This window comes from Petromyzon marinus, chromosome 5 (assembly GCF_048934315.1).
Source record: "Petromyzon marinus isolate PM22_M1 ecotype Great Lakes invasive population chromosome 5, UKy_Petmar_22M1.pri1.0, whole genome shotgun sequence".
Taxonomy (NCBI): domain Eukaryota; kingdom Metazoa; phylum Chordata; class Hyperoartia; order Petromyzontiformes; family Petromyzontidae; genus Petromyzon; species Petromyzon marinus.
Window position 1 is genome coordinate 9,022,843 of NC_133671.1, and position 18,121 is coordinate 9,040,963.

The 18,121-nt window shown below is 45.9% G+C and overlaps 1 protein-coding gene across 3 annotated transcripts in view; it reads right to left on the reverse strand.

The window, feature by feature from the left end:
- Positions 1–13,695, reverse strand: part of RERE (arginine-glutamic acid dipeptide repeats) — a 56,858-nt gene extending 43,163 nt beyond the window's left edge. For 2 of the 3 annotated variants that reach the window (XM_076061158.1, XM_032946852.2), the window contains exons 1-3: positions 13,264–13,695; positions 2,330–3,498; positions 1,157–1,285 (exon numbers count right to left, since the gene is read on the reverse strand). In XM_076061158.1, the coding sequence (XP_075917273.1) occupies positions 1,157–1,285; positions 2,330–2,588 (388 nt within the window). In that variant the 5' untranslated portion in view covers positions 2,589–3,498; positions 13,264–13,695. The remainder of the gene's footprint in view (positions 1–1,156; positions 1,286–2,329; positions 3,499–13,263) is intronic. The other variant, XM_076061157.1, reaches the window with a different exon arrangement.
- Positions 13,696–18,121: the final 4,426 nt, after the last annotated feature.

Below are 18,121 nucleotides of genomic sequence, written 5' to 3' on the forward strand. Positions count from 1 at the left end.
CCCTGGGCTCGTAGCACAAACCACTGCGCCACTGCTCATCACCCAAAACAATGTATTTAAGACCATCACTGAATAACAGCAACACTATGTACTTCAGAATTAGAAAACAGATCACCTCCGTGAATTAACAGCGAACACTTAATGTGGATCTACCATCAAAAATGCGACGTGCTCCAAGTAGTTGGCGATCGGTTGGTTAATCGTCGAAACGTTAACCCAACAAATAAGCAGACAACACACCTTACCATTCCTGTCTCCCCACAATAAGAAATACGTGTTTTTGTTTCAAATCCGATTGACCACACACCCTCCTTGGAAGTGTTTTTTTTATTGTAAACTGTAAAAAACGTGGAAACCATTATTAAGTTATTAAAAATCTATTTGTGATTGATGTACAGAGGTTTCCACCCAACTCATAATCTCTAATATAGACCTTTCATGCCAATTACGGTCGATGGTGAAGTGGCCTACAAATCGGCTCATGCAGCAGCCAAAAGAGGCTTCCACTTGGCCCACTATCTCTGAGGACGGTCACTGTACCCATCACTGCGAGCTCTCCGCTGTCACCGGTAATCTCTCAGTGACAGTAATAAAAAGATATTGGACAGAGTGTATTTGGAGGGGGTTGTCATGGTAGTAACAACCACCATCCACGTGCCATTATGTGCTCTCTGATCATTGTTACGTTATTTGTGCGTTAACATTCGCAAGTTGATTTAGTTGCTGGAGCAGTTGTACAGTTGGTGTTGTTCGGTTTATGTGGTGTTGTTCTTGTGAAGTCAATACCATCAGGCTGGTTGCATGGTGGCGTCGTCAGTAATTTATGTGGTGGTAGAGGTTTTAGTTGTTTTGTGCTGCTGTGGAGTTGTTGCTGTGTGTTTCGGCAATGTGGTTGGTGCGTGGTGATTGCCGAATTGTGCGAGTTATGTTTTTGTTATGTTGCGGTGTCATTCTTGTGTTTTTGTCACCATGTTGTAGCTGTATTGTGATTGTTGTGCTGTGGTTGTTGTGTACTCTCGTACCCGCAGGCATGTAGGTGGTGGTGCCGTCTGTCGTGTGCGTGGTTTGTCAGCAGGTGATGTGCCGTGTTAGTTGTGCTGTGGTAGTTTGGCTCTGGTTGTTGTGCTGTGGTAGAGGTGGTTTTGTGTTGCCGTACCCCCGGGCTGGTAGATGGTGGCGTCATCCGTTGTGTACGTGGCGATGTCTCCGTTGTCGTTCCTCTGGAATCGAGGTTTCCTCTTCGCCGACTTCCGAGGCTTCGACTTCCGGCTCTCATCAGGGAGGCCTGAGATCGGAAGAGACACGAGATGCGCAATGCTGTAATAACAACAAGCACGGAAACACACAACACACACAACATACAAACACGCAAAACTACACACCATACACTGGATAAATGACATGGTATAAGCTATTTACTATACAATTTGGATTTAAATAGCGTCTCAATGTGACCGCACCTCAAGAAGCTGTATAGGAACAATGGTAACATTTATTTTATCAAGAGAGGAAGTCAGGCATAAGCAGAAAGAAAAAAAGGAAGGCTTCAAAAGCCTGGACTTGAACAGGGCCAGGGAGTGGACAGCAAGCATGCCTGGAAAGAAGGGCATTCCAGACTAAACAAAACTATTTTTATTTTACCAGGTAAGGCCCATTGAGCGATATAGTTCCTTTTCAGAAGCGACCTGGCCACAAATGATAGATTAACCAAGTAGCTTGTTACGTGGAAATTTATAGAAGCCAAATACTCTCAACGCTTGTTTATAAATGTGGAGGGAAAATCTGAAGAACCCAGAGAAAAATCCACATGACCACAGGGACAACATGCAAACTCCAAATATACAGCAGGCTACAGGGTCAGGATCGAATCCATGACCTCCTGTATACCAGGCGAGGGAGATAACATCTGGCCACCGTGGCGCTGGGGGGCAGCAGAAGAGTAAGGAGTAACACACGATAATCTGTGCTAAATTTTGCACGTGTGACGCACACGACAAAGAATGAATAACAATGAATACAAAAAACTGGTGTAACATCAACCGCATCAGAACATAAACAGGCGGATATGCACATCTTCTATTCCTCCAAAAGAGGAATAGCAAAACTACACAAACTCTCTCGTGAAGCCCCCTCGTGGCTAGGAGACCTCAACATTGGCATTTATCTTTTGAACGTATTTCCAAATGCAAAAAAAGAATACAAAAAAAATCACAGCGCGCTCAAAATGCATAAGACTGTCTCACAACCATACACACACAACAGCAAGCATGTCAATCAGCACCCACAGCAATGCTTATCCTGTACACAGCAGCACATAACACACATTCACCTGCCATCTCCTTCTCCATCTCATCTTCGTCCACGCAGTCACTGTCAGCTCCTCCTCCTCCTCCACCGCTCACTCCGGTCACCACCCCCCCGCCCCCAGCACTGCCACCCCCCCCACCGCCGTCCACCGTGCAGCTCCGCCTTCTGCGCCCGCTACCGCCCCCACAGTGCACCGGGGCCCCCCCACAATGCACGGCGGTGGCGTTGTTGGCAGTGGCGGGCGGGGCGTGCCCGTCACTCGACGACCGTGAGGAGGCCATGATGGTCCACGAGCCTTGCCGGCGGTGCGTGAACGTCGCCGAGCCGCCCCTCTTTCCGCCGGACGAGGCCGACGAGGAGGAGGAGGAGGCGGCGGCCGGAGGCGGCTGCTGCTGCTGCAGTTGCTGCAGTGGCGATGAGGGGGGCTGCCCCCCCCCGCCGGCGGCGCGTGCCGAGGGCCCGCTAGCGCGCCGCGATAGGCACACAGTCAACCGAGGGCGGCTCACCGGCGCACCTCCCCCGCTCCCCGCCTCCGCTATTTTTCCTCGATGGCTCGCAATTATTTACCGAGACGGGGCCAAAAACGCACGTGTCGGCGGGCCCTACGGTGCATCAAAAAAAAAGCCAGAAGTACAATGATTTTTCGATCGAGTTTTGAAATCGATAGGGCAAACGAGGGTTTGTCTTCACGTTGAGCTAAAATGCTTAAATGTTTTTGGAATTGTTATGCCTCCGAGTCACATTTGTGCAGAGTTTGTCGCAGGTGAGGTGTCGACTCAGTGCTTAAAACACTTCGCGCTGGAGATGTTTGTGATGGTGGTTTTTGTTTTCAGCCTTTGTTCGTGCAGATTTAGCACCTTATTACAAAACTAATGTTAAAATACTGTAGTGTTATTCAACTGCCATACATCTCTGGAATTGATATTTAAGATTATGAAATGTAATTGTCAATTACTAATGCTTATGATCGGCTTGTAGAATAAGTACATTTAATTTATATCATTGATGGCATGACAATGAGCTCAACGTCACCAATTTGTTTCCTTCTGTAAATATTATTTGTCAGCTCGTGCATGCCCAAGTGAATGCTCTTGGCCCCAGTTCTTGTCGTTGTTGGTATCTGTTGTTGCTTTTTGCCGTGCAGTCTGAGCGCTTCTATCAGTCAGTGTGCCGATTTATCCACAACTCACCCTAGCAGAAGAAAATACAAAAACAAACATCAAGAATGAGTTATTACACACGAAACAGTGAAACACACAAGATAAAGATCCCCCCCCCCCCCAAAGCCATAACAGACTGTAGGAGCAAGTGCTATTAGCGAGCACCTACAAAGGCAAGCAAGGCACACGAGGGAGTGGGTGGTCAGCACCACGCCCGGCCGCCTTTGTCTCCTTAGTGGCGATGTTTACACACCGCACCAGGTACTCATTTGGGGCAGAGTCGACATTGGGAAGGCCCAGGACCGGTTCAGATAATCGTCAATGGTGTTGGCCATGAGTGGGAATTAAACCCGGGTCGCCAGGTTTGTAGCGCAGTGTTTAATTTAAGCTAATCTTCTGAATTAACGAGACGGAACACGTGGAGATGAAAAAGACAACGCAGTACAGACGAGACACCGTACAGCTCAGATAATACAGAAACACAGAACAAAGAAGACTTTTAGACAAGACATACAGTAGACTCAAAAGATGGCACTAATGTGGCAATTACACGAGAGCGTTAAACAAGGCAGTACACAAGGTAAACAGCACAGACATGAGAGACAATACACATAGAAAAATAGAAAGGCGACAACACATATACAACACCAGCACAAACGAGATAGTAGAAACATGGCTAAAAAATCTATTCTGGAATCAAATCATAACCCTGGAAATGAGAGTTTATTGACGTGACACGGGGAAGGGCCGAATCATTACATACATAGTGGCCAAATCCACACTGGCCCCACAAACACCGCTCTTGAAAGGACTAAACGACCTAATGATGACTCTGCCAAATGATGCACTTTTGCCGAGATGCACGCCGCTTCACTGCAGTCCTGTAACTGACGACCCATCGCATCACTGCCCTTGTGCTACACCTAATCCCACGGTCATTGCTGTTGATTCAGGGCCAGTGAATCTCATTTCACCAAGGCCAGCGCCACCATCATTCAAACACGTTCCTTTTTTTGGCATTTCCCCAATTATTTTACAACTGCGCTCTTGACACTCTCCCGCAAGATGAAAAAATTTCAATTATGAAATCTCACAGAAAGCAATGTAACATAACCCTATGTTGGAGAATGGCCCTTGGTAGGTGATATCACAGAACTGCTTCTAAGATCCTTTCAATTGGCTCGTATCCACCCTAGGCAATTTATCATTGTACAAGCGCCGCTGCTAGAGGTGATTTTCCCATGAAAACCAGAGGTAGAAATTTACCGTTAAAGTGAAAGAAAAATTGTATTCAATGGGTTTTTTGTGCAGTCATTGGTAATCAGGCTTAGACCATCGACTGCACATCTGAGAAGCTGGTTTATTAATCACTGGTGGATGAAACCCAGAATCTATGCAGTGCCAGCCCAGTGCTGACATCATATTAGCCCGGGCATAGCCGGTCACCCCAATTCGACTCTTGTTTTGACCCCTGACATCCAGACAAGCCTGACTCTTCATTTACACTGACATCCTTGTCACCCTGATTTATTATTTATCACAAGCTTCTCAACAACACAGCTCGCTGCTTGCGCGCGTCTTCATTCATTAAACTCGTAATCCGCCGCGGCGTCTAAACATAATTTGACAAGCTAAAATTATCTTCATTTTATTCCTCTCCATCATGATCATATTACTAGAGGTCTAAAGACAACACACTGACAGACAAGTCTCCGGTGGGCTCATTAGACAATAAACTGACAGACCAGTCTATGATAATGTTATGAGACAACAAACTGACAAACCAGTTTCTGATAGGGTCCTTAAAAGCATAGTTGAGGATAGTGCTCTCTACAACAATCTTTAGACATCGGACTGACAAACGAGTGTCTTGTCAGCCCTATTAAATTAAACCCAACAAGACCTGAAACTGGAACCTTGCTTAATGGGCCCAGCCCTGCCAGCTTGACATTAATTCAGGCATCTGGCTCTGGTGAACGTTGTCCACACCCTGCATCGTTAGCAAAACGCAGTGGCATGTATCACAGCGGCGAAACGCCGTTATAACCGACACTGTTGCAGGAACACATGCGTCAAAGTGTTGCCCTGCAGCAGTTTAACCCGGGACCCAGTTGCTATTTTGAACACTGTCATTTCAGTAAAATAGTTGAGAGCACAGCGCTGGGATTGCTAAAGATTGATGCGGCTGAATGTTGCAGCGTACGTAAAAATGGCCTAACAGGACACGGGGGCTCGTCGTGTTTCAGAGGCGACGTCATTAATACTGAGGAATAACGGCGCTGTGAGAGTTAATGCTCCGTGGAACCTGGCATCGCAGCATCAACATGACACACGCATCCCCTGGCGTCACAACAATCATTTTGCAGTAAAAGAAACGTCACAACATCAATATTGGAATGTCAAAAGCGCATTACCATCATCGCAGCGAAAGTCGACGTCTACATATATATAGAAAAAATACAATCAACACGTAAACATCGCGACCAACATTGTCATGCTGAACATCGTCATCACCAAACTATCATAACCACGCAATGTTCGTGATGTGGTTACATTCGCATCACCAACATCAAAATCACATTTTATACCTTCTGGGTTCTTTCGGTAAAGTCACGTAGAATGGGAATACAATAATAAAAATAATAACAGAATGAAATTCTCACGACGTTTTGACCACACAAGCGGAAGACAGCACTGTCTTCTGGACAGTCCTGTTTCTTCACCTGAGGAAGGCTACTTGTGTTGTGGCCGAAACGTCGTGAGAATTATATTGCTATTATTATATTCCCATTCTACGTGACTTTACCGAAAGAACCCAGAAGATGAATCCCTGCAGTCACGAAAGCTTTAAAACCACATTTTATATATTATCATCAATATTACTTGCATCAAAAACGTTAACATCACAGAATAAAAAAAAAGATTGTTGTTAGCGTGAAGCTCTTGCTGGCATGACGCCCGACCGCCTTTATCTCCCCAATGTTCATGTATACACACAGCAGCGGGTCAATACAGGCGAGGTCCCAAAGATCGCCTCACATATCATTCACCATTAATGTTAGCCAAGGCGGAGACTCAAACTCAGGTCTCTGGGTTTGTAGCCGTAGTTGTGTCTGTGAAAAACTCGACACCCCCCCCCCCTGCTCGCCCCCGCCCCACCAATGCACCCCGTGCAGCTGACACATTTACAGCCGCATGCATCAGCACACACGCGCATTAAGGAGCACTGGACCCACTAATGCCCAGCAGTAACTGTATTATCCCCACAAGTTTGCATATTTGCCCAAACAAAGTCCACCGTGAGCCATTTCTGCTCGCTTAGCGCTCCCTGCCAGCCACCCATTTCCCTACCTCCCCTTTAACACCCAGCTGGCTGTTGCACACGGATGCCTCGATTCAGAAATTAATATCGATCCGTAAGCTCACGACACGTGCATGATTTCATGCACATTGTAAGTAATGTGTTCCGAGTGACCCCTGCAGTCACTAGAGGCCGTTACTCTAACCGCAATGCAAAATAAGAATAGATTCTAGCCACATTGAATCACGACAATAAATAACAATCACTGCGTGAAGGGAGGTCACTGCTACCTTCTCTGTTGCTCACAATGTCTAGAAACAACACAGCCCCCCCCCCTCGTCCTGATGTATAATACTCATGTACTGTACTCCGATGGATTTTCATGTTGGTGACCCACGTCAAAATGAGGCTCTCTTTGTCTCTCCGAGTTCTCACCCTGGTTAAATAAAATAAACTTGAAACTTTTTTACCCCCATTTTACCAGGTAAGGAGGCCCACTGAGCTCTTTTTCAGAAGCGTCCTGGCCACACAAATTATAGCTGCTCCACGAAGGGGCTCATCGTGTGGAAATGTACATCAGCCAAATCCTCAAAACGCGTGATATTCTATCTTAATGAGGGGGAAACTGTAGGACTCGGAGAAAAATCCACACGACCACGGGGAGAGAAAGAGAGAACATGCAAACTCCAAATATACAGCAGGCATCAGGGTCGGAATCGAACCCACAAAACCTCCTGCATACGTGGAGAGGTAGTAAACATCTCACTATCGCGGCAGCCCCTATTTTTGTGAAACCAGGGAAGGGGGTGGAGATGACATTTGGATAACAAGTACAGTATCTTTTTTATAAAGGGTGGTGGGGTCATCATGGTCGGGGGATGTTTGGCCAATAACTTAGAGTGTGTGTGGGAGGTTATCTGAGTAAGTCAGCAATACAAACATGCATGAGCTACACGCACGCAATGCATTACACTGAATAAACACACAGACACTATGCATTATAAACTTGGGCTTACACAATACTATACAAACACACACTATAAACATATCGACTGTATTTCTCCAGGATAAATAAAGGTTCTGGAGTTTGTATATGCCAGCGTAAGCCACACACACTTAAAACGCACAGACACTATGCACAAACTAAACACACGAATATTGTACACACATAATTAAACACGTAAAATATTCTACATACACACAATGAGACACTAAGTACATAAAATAAACGTGATATTTCAGTAGTGGTCTACACACACACACGTGCTTTAAAAGCCTGTCATACACTATACACAATCTAAACAAACATTCACTATACACCAGTCATCATTGTCGTCAGCCATTATCCATCCACTGCTGGATAAGACTCCCAAAGTCGTCAGTCTCTTACGATCCCGTGATGTAACAATCCATCGAGCGCCGATACAAATGAGCTGATCTCATCGCTCCATCCACTCTAAATCCCTCCTTTGGATGCCGTTCCGTCATTACTCTCTCCCACCAGCCATCGTTCGTTCGACGGGCCTTGCCCAAGCCGCACTCAGTTTCCTTAAAAAGTAAAAATTTTCCTGAACCCGATGTATGTAAAACTAAAAAATGAACTATATTTCTCTTACAAGGCACACCGTGGTTTCTTTCTCAGAAGCGACCTGGCTACAGATTAAATGCCACCCAAGTGGCTTATTATGTGGAAATACTCTGAACGCACGTTTCTAAATGTGGAGGGGAAAACTTGGAAGTGCCGGAGAAAAATCCACGCGACCACGGGGAGAACTTGCAAACTCCCAAGTATACAGGCGCGTCAGGGTCAGGATCGAACCCACAAACAACCTCCTGCATACCAAGCGAGGACGATAACATCTCGCCACCACCATTCGGGCGCCACGTGGTGAGATGTTAACCACTTCGCCAGGTGTACAGGAGGTCGCGGGTTCGATCCCAATCCCCGACACGCCTGCTGCTGTATATATGGAGTTTGCACGTCACTCTCCCCACTGTGGTCGCGTGGATTTTTATCCGGGCTGTCTGGTTTTTCCTTCCACATTAAGCGTCAGCAACGCGCGTTTATGAGTATTTGGCTGCTATAGATCTCCAGATAATGTCGATAAGCCACTTCTCGTTGAGCTATCATTTGTCGCCCAGGATGCTTTTGAAAAAGAGGGCTGTATAGCTCACTGGGCCTTACCTGGTAAACATTTTTAAAATAGCTCAGTAAACACTCACTACTGGATGAGGGCCTCCCCCCGCTGTGCGGGTTGTGGTGGGGTTGTTAATGGACCATATTTCACCACACAGGTAGGTCTGTGCGGGTTGGTATCGGTGGAGGACCATAGAGGTATAATACAACCATTGCTTTTGCCGCACTGCCTAATACTACCCACCCACCATGCATCTCCACTTATACATGTGTGGTGTATACATACAGTATAATATTGTGGGTGGCGAGCAACACGCCCATCCGCCTCTCGTCTCCCTCGTGGTGATGTTTACACACCGCACCAGGTACTCATTTGTGGATGAGTCGACCTAGGGAAGACCCAGGGGACCGGTCCAGATAATCATCACTGAGGTTGGCCGTGCACGGGAATCAAACTCCGGTAGTCTGATGAGTAACCCATTTAAATACAAAAAACGCACGTACTTTCACCACAAATAGTGTAGAAATACACATACAGTAACAACACATTCACTCGCATACACAAATACAAAGTTAACATTCCTCAATCAAATCATACCGTATAATACTATACACACATGCATACTTGAGTATACGCGTAAGCATATCATATACGGCACACAATTAAAACAACACGAGTACTCTCTACACATTTCAAACTTCACGTAAATAACCACTGGCGTGTAAACATAACCAAACACAAACAGTACAGACACACAAAAAACATAAATACAGACGCATGTGAACTTACATTGTGCATGCTATATGCTATACCAATACGTTTAAACAAACACCCAGGCATATAGATTTACACACCTATACAAAGTACACAAGCAGAAATACACATGGATACAAAGACATTATAGATTTTACCCTTTAACAGAGGCTAAACGTTCACAGCACGTGTAGGCACACAAAACCACAGGCACAACCGCTTACACATAAACACAACCACACAGACAATAGCACTCACACATGCATAACAACACGTAATACGTATAAATACACGCATTAACAAGAACATAAATAAACATGCCAAACCAAACACGTTGAAACACAAACAGGCAGCGCAGATTCACCCGTAGATAGTGGACACGCACATCAAGAGCAAAAACTACACACGTAAACAGAAACAAACGAAAATATCACAGGAACACCACCAGGCTGGTGCCAGACTAGGTACACACATACATGCAAAAAACACACGTACACGCACAAGCACATTTATAAACAGACAAAAAAAACACAACCACAAAAGAAACGCCCACGTATAAAACACACGGTACTGTACAAGGATACACACTGAAGCACACACATTTAAAACACGCAAACACAGAGATGCACACGTGCATATACATACATCTCACAGAAAATCAAGACGCAGCACACCACCACTTCCTGGCATTCGTCAATGCTGGCTCCCCACCAACACCACTCAATGCTCCTTGTAAATAACAGTGCCAACACAGTAACCACCATCACCACTGATTCTTATAACGGTGACAACCACAGTAATCATCACTACCACGGCTCCTTATGATTAACAGTGCTTCCACAGTAACCACCACCATCACTGTTCCTTACAAGTGCCACCAGTGGACCATCACATTGATCCTTATAACAGTTCCATCACAGTAATCATCACCACCACTGAACCTTATAACACAGTGCCACCATCACTGTTAATTATGAATAAGTGCCACCATAGTGACCACCAGCACTGCTCCTTGTGACAGTACCACCACAATAACCACTCGTTATTAGTACCAGCACAGTAACCACTATCACCACTCGTTATTACAGTACCACTACAGTAACCAGCACTGTTCTTTATAATAACAGTACCACAACAATAACCACTCGTTATTAGTACCAGCACAGCAACCACTATCACCACTCGTTATTACAGTACCACTACAGTAACCAGCACTGTTCTTTATAATAACAGTACCACAACAATAACCACTCGTTATTAGTACCAGCACATTAACCACTATCACCACTCGTTATTACAGTACCACCACAATAACCACTATCACCACTCGTTATTACAGAACCACCACAGTAACCAGCACTGTTCTTTATAATAACAGTACTACCACAATAACCACTCGTTATTATAGTAACCACCACAATAACCACTATCACCACTCGTTATTACAGTACCACTACAGTAACCAGCACTGTTCCCTACAATGATAACAGTACCACCACAACAACCACCATTACCACTTGTTAAAACAGTACCACCATAGTAACCACCACTGCTCCTTATAACAGTACCACCACAATAACCACGATCACCACTCATTAATAGTACCACCACAGTAACCACCACTGTTCCTTATAACAGTACCACCACAATAACCACGATCACCACTCGTTAGAACAGTACCACTACAGTAACCAGCACTGTTCCTTACAATGATAACAGTACCACCACAATAACCAGCATCACCACTCGTTATTACAGTACCACTACAGTAACCAACACTGTTCCTTACAATGATAACAGTACCACCACAACAACCACCATTACCACTCGTTATTACAGTACCACCATAGTAACCAGCACTGTTCCTTACAATGATAACAGTACCACCACAATAACCACGATCACCACTCGTTATTACAGTACCACCACAGTAACCACCACTGTTCCTTACAATGATAACAGTACCACCACAACAACCAAAATCATCACTCATTAATAGTACCACCACAGTAACCAACACTGTTCCCTACAATGATAACAGTACCACCACAATAACCACTCGTTATTAGTACCAGCACAGTAACCACTATCACCACTCGTTATTACAGTACCACTACAGTAACCAACACTGTTCCTTACAATGATAACAGTACCACCACAATAACCACCATCACCACTCGTTATTACAGTACCACCACAGTAACCACCACTGTTCCTTACAATGATAACAGTACCACCACAACAACCACTCAGTAATAGTACCACCACAGTAACCAGCACTGTTCTTTACAATGATAACAGTACCACCACAACAACCACCATCACCACTCATTAAAACAATACCACCACAGTAACCAGCACTGTTCCTTACAATGATAACGACCACCACAGCAACCAGCACTGTTCCTTACAATGATAACATGACCACCACAGTAACCAGCACTGTTCCTTATAATGAAAGTTACACCACAGTAACCACGACTGCTCCTTCTAATAACAGTACCACCCTAGTAACCACCACTGCTCCTTATAATAATACAACCGGAGTAACCATCAACACCACTACTGTACTCCTTATAAACAGTACCGCAATAACCACCACTGCTCCTTGTATCAGTACCACCATAGTAACCACCACTACACCTTATAACAAGACTACCATCACAGTAACCACTACCACTGTTCATGATAACAGTACCACCACAGTAACCACCACTACACCTTATAACAAGACTACCATCACAGTAGCCACTACCACTGTTCATGATAACAGTACCACCACAGTAACCACCACTACACATTATAACAAGACTACCATCGCAGTAACCACTACCACTGTTCATGATAACAGTACTACCACAGTAACCACCACTACACCTTATAACAAGACTACCATCACAGTAGCCACTACCACTGTTCATGATAACAGTACCACCACAGTAACCACCACTACACATTATCACAAGACTACCATAACAGTAACCACTACCACTGTTCATGATAACAGTACCACCACAGTAACCACCACTACACATTATAACAAGACTACCATCACAGCAGCTACTACCACTGTTCATGATAACAGTAACCACCACTACACCTTATAACAAGACTACCATCACAGTAACCACTACCACTGTTCATGATAACAGTACCACCACAGTAACCACCACTACACCTTATAAAGAGCACAATCACAGTAGCTACTACCACTGTTCATGATAACAGTGCCACCACTACACCTTATAACAAGACTACCATCACAGTAACCACCACCACCACTGCTCATTATAATAACAGCACCACCACTGTAATCACCGCCAGCCGCTGTGCTCCTTATAAATAACACGTGCCACCACCAGTAACCACCAACAACCACCATCATCATCATGACCACGTTAACACCGAGCGCTCCGACAACAAACGACAGCGGCCGGCACCAGCAATCACAACAACAACAACAAACCACCACCACCATCATCATCATCACGACGGAATAGTTTCACGGCACGGGCACCCTGCGCGCCAAAGGCCGTTCGCGTCTTCTTCACGCTGCCAAACAAAACGAGGAGAAAACAATCGCGGCCGCCGCCGCATCGCTCACCGGCTCCGTCGCCACCGTGGCCGCTCCGCGTCCTCCTCCTCCTCTCCCTCCCACCACCACCACCACCCCGCGGTCTCGACGCGCACGTCGGCTCGGCCCAAACACGCGCCCGCCGCCCCCCCTCGCCAGCCGTCCGTCCGTCCGTCGAGTAACCCTCCCCAACACCGCCACCCCCCCCCACCGCCGCCGAGTCGCGCAGCTCGACGTTCGCTCCCTCGGCTCTCTGTGCAAATTTCCCCCGCCGCCGATAATCGCCGAGCGACCCCCGGGCAAACGGCGGCGGCGTCGTCGGCGGCGTCGTCGTCGTCGGCGGCAGCGAACGGCAGCAACAGCAGCGGCCACTCGCCCCTGAGAACAAAGGCGCCTGCTGCTGCCCGCCACGGCAGATCCGCATCTTCCGGCAGAAGTCTTCCGGAAGAATCTTCCTCTTCCGGAAGCGGCGGGAAGCCCGTTGGCCGCGCCGCCGTTTAAGGGCACGCGATCGTTTTTTTGGTGGGGGAGCGGAGCGGGGGAGCGGGGGAGAGGGGGGTGTCGTTGTTTTGTCATCTTCCGGAAGACATCTTCCGTCTTCTGTCGTTCGCCGCCGACCCCCCCCCGCCCCCCCCCGCGCCGCCCCGCCCCCCGTGCTGCCCCGCCCCCCCCCGCGCCGCCCCGCCCCCCCCTAAAGAAATCAACGGTGGAGTCAAGATGGCCGACGCGACGCTGGTGGGAATTCTTCCTCTTCCGGAAGATGAGCACGGCTCCTAGTTTTTTTGAAGTCTTCCGGTAGAAGGATTATTCCGTATTGATGATGTGAAATGATGATGATGGTGGTGTAAATATTGACTTAAAGCTTTCGTGACTGCAGGAATTAATACTCTTTGAGTCTTTCGGTAAAGCCACGTCATCTGGTCCAACACCAGTGCAGACTAGGCTCTAAGAAAAGCCGTCTCGGGTGTGGACCAAACAATTTCAAGGACAGTGCATATCATTATCAGAGTTGTCTATTTTTGTTTGCATTTTGACTGCTTGTGTTGTGGTTATTACAAACATGATCCCTTGTATAAAGGTGTCAGTTTTGGTGCCAGATAAAAGGGTAAAAACCTATTACTAGAAAAAATATTTTTAAAAATATCACGTCGTTTCGATAGCAACACAAGCAATCGTCATCAGGTGAAACAATAGCAAAGTGAGCTGCTGAGGCAGGATGTTACAAAGGTTTGAGATGGGTGTAGCCCAAGGGTCATAAGCGAAGTGGGCGGGGCTAGTGAAGAAATTTGCATGTCAATGTAAGATCAGAAAGTTGAGATCCCTCTACAAAAACGACGAAGCTGCGGAGGTGGCCATTGTATTGTGAGAGATGAGCATGTCAATGTAAGATCGTTGAGCCACCGCCACATCAAGGAGAACGAGCAATGGTGGCTGTGTTAGTGAGACATTTTACCTGTTAATGTAAAGACATTTTAATGTATCGGCATTACCTTAGTGTCGCGGCATCTCTTCAGAAAAGTGAGTGACTCGATCAGATGAGCCTTCTTGTCTCGAAGTTTGTTAAAAGATTTAATAGTTGAGTGGAAGCCCTCTCCGTAGAGGCGGTTAAATCTTGACTTAAAGCTTTCGTGACTGCAGGAATTACTATTCTTTGGGTCTTTCGATAAAGCCACGTAGATAGAAGAAAAAACAATAAAAATATCACCACGTTTTGATCGCAACACAAGCAATCGTCATCAGGTGAAAAAAATAGCGAGAGAGCTGCTGAGGCAGGATGTTATAAAGATGGGTTTGAGATGGGCGTGGCCACCTCCGCAGTTTCGTCTTCGTAGAGGGACCTCAGCTTTCTGATCTTACATTGACATGCAAATTTCTTCACTAGCCACGCCCACTTCGTTTATGACCCTTGGGCTACACCCATCTCAAACCTTTATAACATCCTGCCTCAGCAGCTCACTTTGCTATTTTTTCACCTGATGACGATTGCTTGTGTTGCGATCGAAACGTCGTGATGTTTTTATTATTTTTTCGTCTATCTACGTGGCTTTACCGAAAGACCCAAAGAATAGTAATTCCTGCAGTCACGAAAGCTTTAAGTCAAGACTTAACCGCCTCTACGGAGAGGGCTTCCACTCAACTATTAGATCTTTTAACAAGCTTCGAGACAAGAAGGCTCATCTGATCGAGTCACTCACTTTTCTGAAGAGATGCCGTGACACTAAGGTAATACCGATACATTAAAATGTCTTTACATTAACAGGTTAATGTCTCTCACTAACACAGCCACCATTGCTCGTTCTCCTTGATGTGGCGGTGGCTCTACGATCTTACATTGACATGCTCATCTCTCACAATACAATGGCCACCTCCGCAGCTTCGTCGTTTTTGTAGAGGGACCTCAGCTTTCTGATCTTACATTGACATGCAATTTCTTCACTAGCCCCGCCCACTTCGCTTATGACCTTTAGGCTACACCCATCTCAAACCTTTATAACATCCTGCCTCAGCAGCTCACTTTGTTATTGTTTCACGTGATGACGATTGCTTGTGTTGCGATTGAAACGTCGTGATGTTTTTTCTTCTATCTACGTGGCTTTACTGAAAAACCCAAAGAATATGATGGTGGTTGTGATGTTGATGAACATTGTTGATGATCGTGACGATGCCATAGCTGTCAACCCACACGGTTTACCCCATATTCTTATGCAGGGAAATTGAGTTTTCAGGTCCATACGGCGTACAGCCGTTTCAACACGGGCAAAGAAAAAAATGTCTTATCTGTTTGCGTTTCTCCCTTGTGATGGGACTTTGTAGGATAAACGTTATAAGGGCACGGGGTGACCAATTAAGTCTGCATTTGTCTGTAATAGGGCACTGATAAGGGGTTGACAGGTTTGCCATGCCAATGTTCACGTTCTTTGGTTCTTTCGGTAAAGTCACGTAGAATGAGAATAAAATAATAAATTGATAAAATAAAATAACACAATAATATTCTCACGACGTTTCGGCCACAACACAAGCGGCCTTCATCAGGTGAAGGGAGCGAGACTACGTGACTTTACCGAAAGAACCAAAGAAGATGAATCATTGCAGTCACGAAAGCTTTAAATCGAAATGTTCACGTTAATAGTGACAATGCTAGTGTTGAGAATGTTGGAGATAGTGATGCTGATAGTGACAATTTTGGTGATGTTGATGATAGTGGCAATGCTAATGTTGATGTACCAATGTTTAACTTCTTTCGCACCGTACGTAGCCGACTGTGCTAATCGGAGGCGCGGGGGAAGGACAACAAACTAAAAACCAAAAACAGTCCTGTTGATGATAGTGGCAATGCTAATTACGATAATGGTAATGCTGGTAAAAATAATAAACAATTTATAACACGCATATATAATGCACATCGGACGAAATGTTCTCGCTTACAACCAAAGTTGATGAACGCTTGTGTTGTGGTCGAAACGTCGTAGTTTTTTGTTATTTTCTTTGAACCTATCTACGTGATTTTCCTGAAACACCAAAAGAATATGAATTCCTGCAGTCACGAAAGCTTTAATTCAAAAGTTAGCAATGATCAGAGAAGATAATTGCTAACTTTGGTTTTGAGCTGAAAGAATAATTGGCGTGAAAACGCTTGTGCACGTGACAATTCAATGTGTATGGCTGTCCCTTGCGGCAGAGGGTCAGATAATTTGCGTGGCCTTACACAAAAATCAATAACGAATGAATCCTCCCCAATATCGGCAGCAAAAACCTACCTGTTGAGTTGGCCTCGAGAAAATGTAACTTTGGTTTTTCATCGTCTTACAATAGTCTACACCAGTGTTTTTCACTAATTTTCAGAGGGGGACACATTCGCCGTTAAGACATCAGTGTTGAGGGCTGCCCCACATTTGAAACCGTTGCGTCAGAAGCCGCACTAAAGGCCACCAGGGGCCGCCAGTGGCCCGCGGGACTTGCAACGACGAACGCTGGTCGACACCGCTGCAGAATCGTCAATCTCCACAAAAAGTAACAAATTGTCACCGAGTGGAATTAATTTGCAGCTCGGGGTGTGTTAAGGGCCTGATGGGCGAGGAGGGTGAACACAATACCAACAATTTTATCTAATTTCTTAAAAACAAATCATGAAGCACAGATCAAGAACAGCAATTTAACATGAAGACTAAGCTAGACAGAACATCAGCACTCCGGTTTTGCACACTCCGCTGCAAATCCACGCAGAGGGCCTAAGAGGGATACAACTTCCTTGGAAGCTTCACTTCTTCGAGCACTGTCTTCTGTGGCCAGAACGTAGTGGCAACGACAGCCTGGAATGGGTCTCTGGGTCGTCTCGAAGACGAGCAGGAAGTCCGATGGCCCTCTCCCTGTCAATCGTGGAATCACTTAACTCTTCTCGCACGGTCTGACGACTTCGGATAACGCTCTCAGCAGCCACCACCAGCACCCCCCCCCCCCCATTAGCTTCTGCTCCACATAGCGTGTCTGGGACAATGAGCAACACCGCTCGTCACTCAAAGTTTACCCATAACACACGTTAAATACTCTTTTATCGTCATGTGCCATAACGTGATCACGCAGAGCGCGCCAACTCGGCACGTGCTCGTTCGGTTCCAAACCCCCTGGGTTCAAGGCGTGATTTGCTCATGCACCTGGCTTCAGATGAGTAGACTTGTTTTTTTATCCCTATCACGGTTGCCAAGTACAGAAACATCAAGATTGAAAGTAATATTTAAGAACTCGTGAAAAGAGACGATGGGAGGGAATTCCAAAGTGCAGCAGCGCTCGGGAAGAAGCAGAAAGAGAAGTGTGATGTCGTGTGGTGATTGAACACAGCGTGGATGAGCGAAACGGTCAGCCAAAATAGATCTGGTTCATAAAAACAATA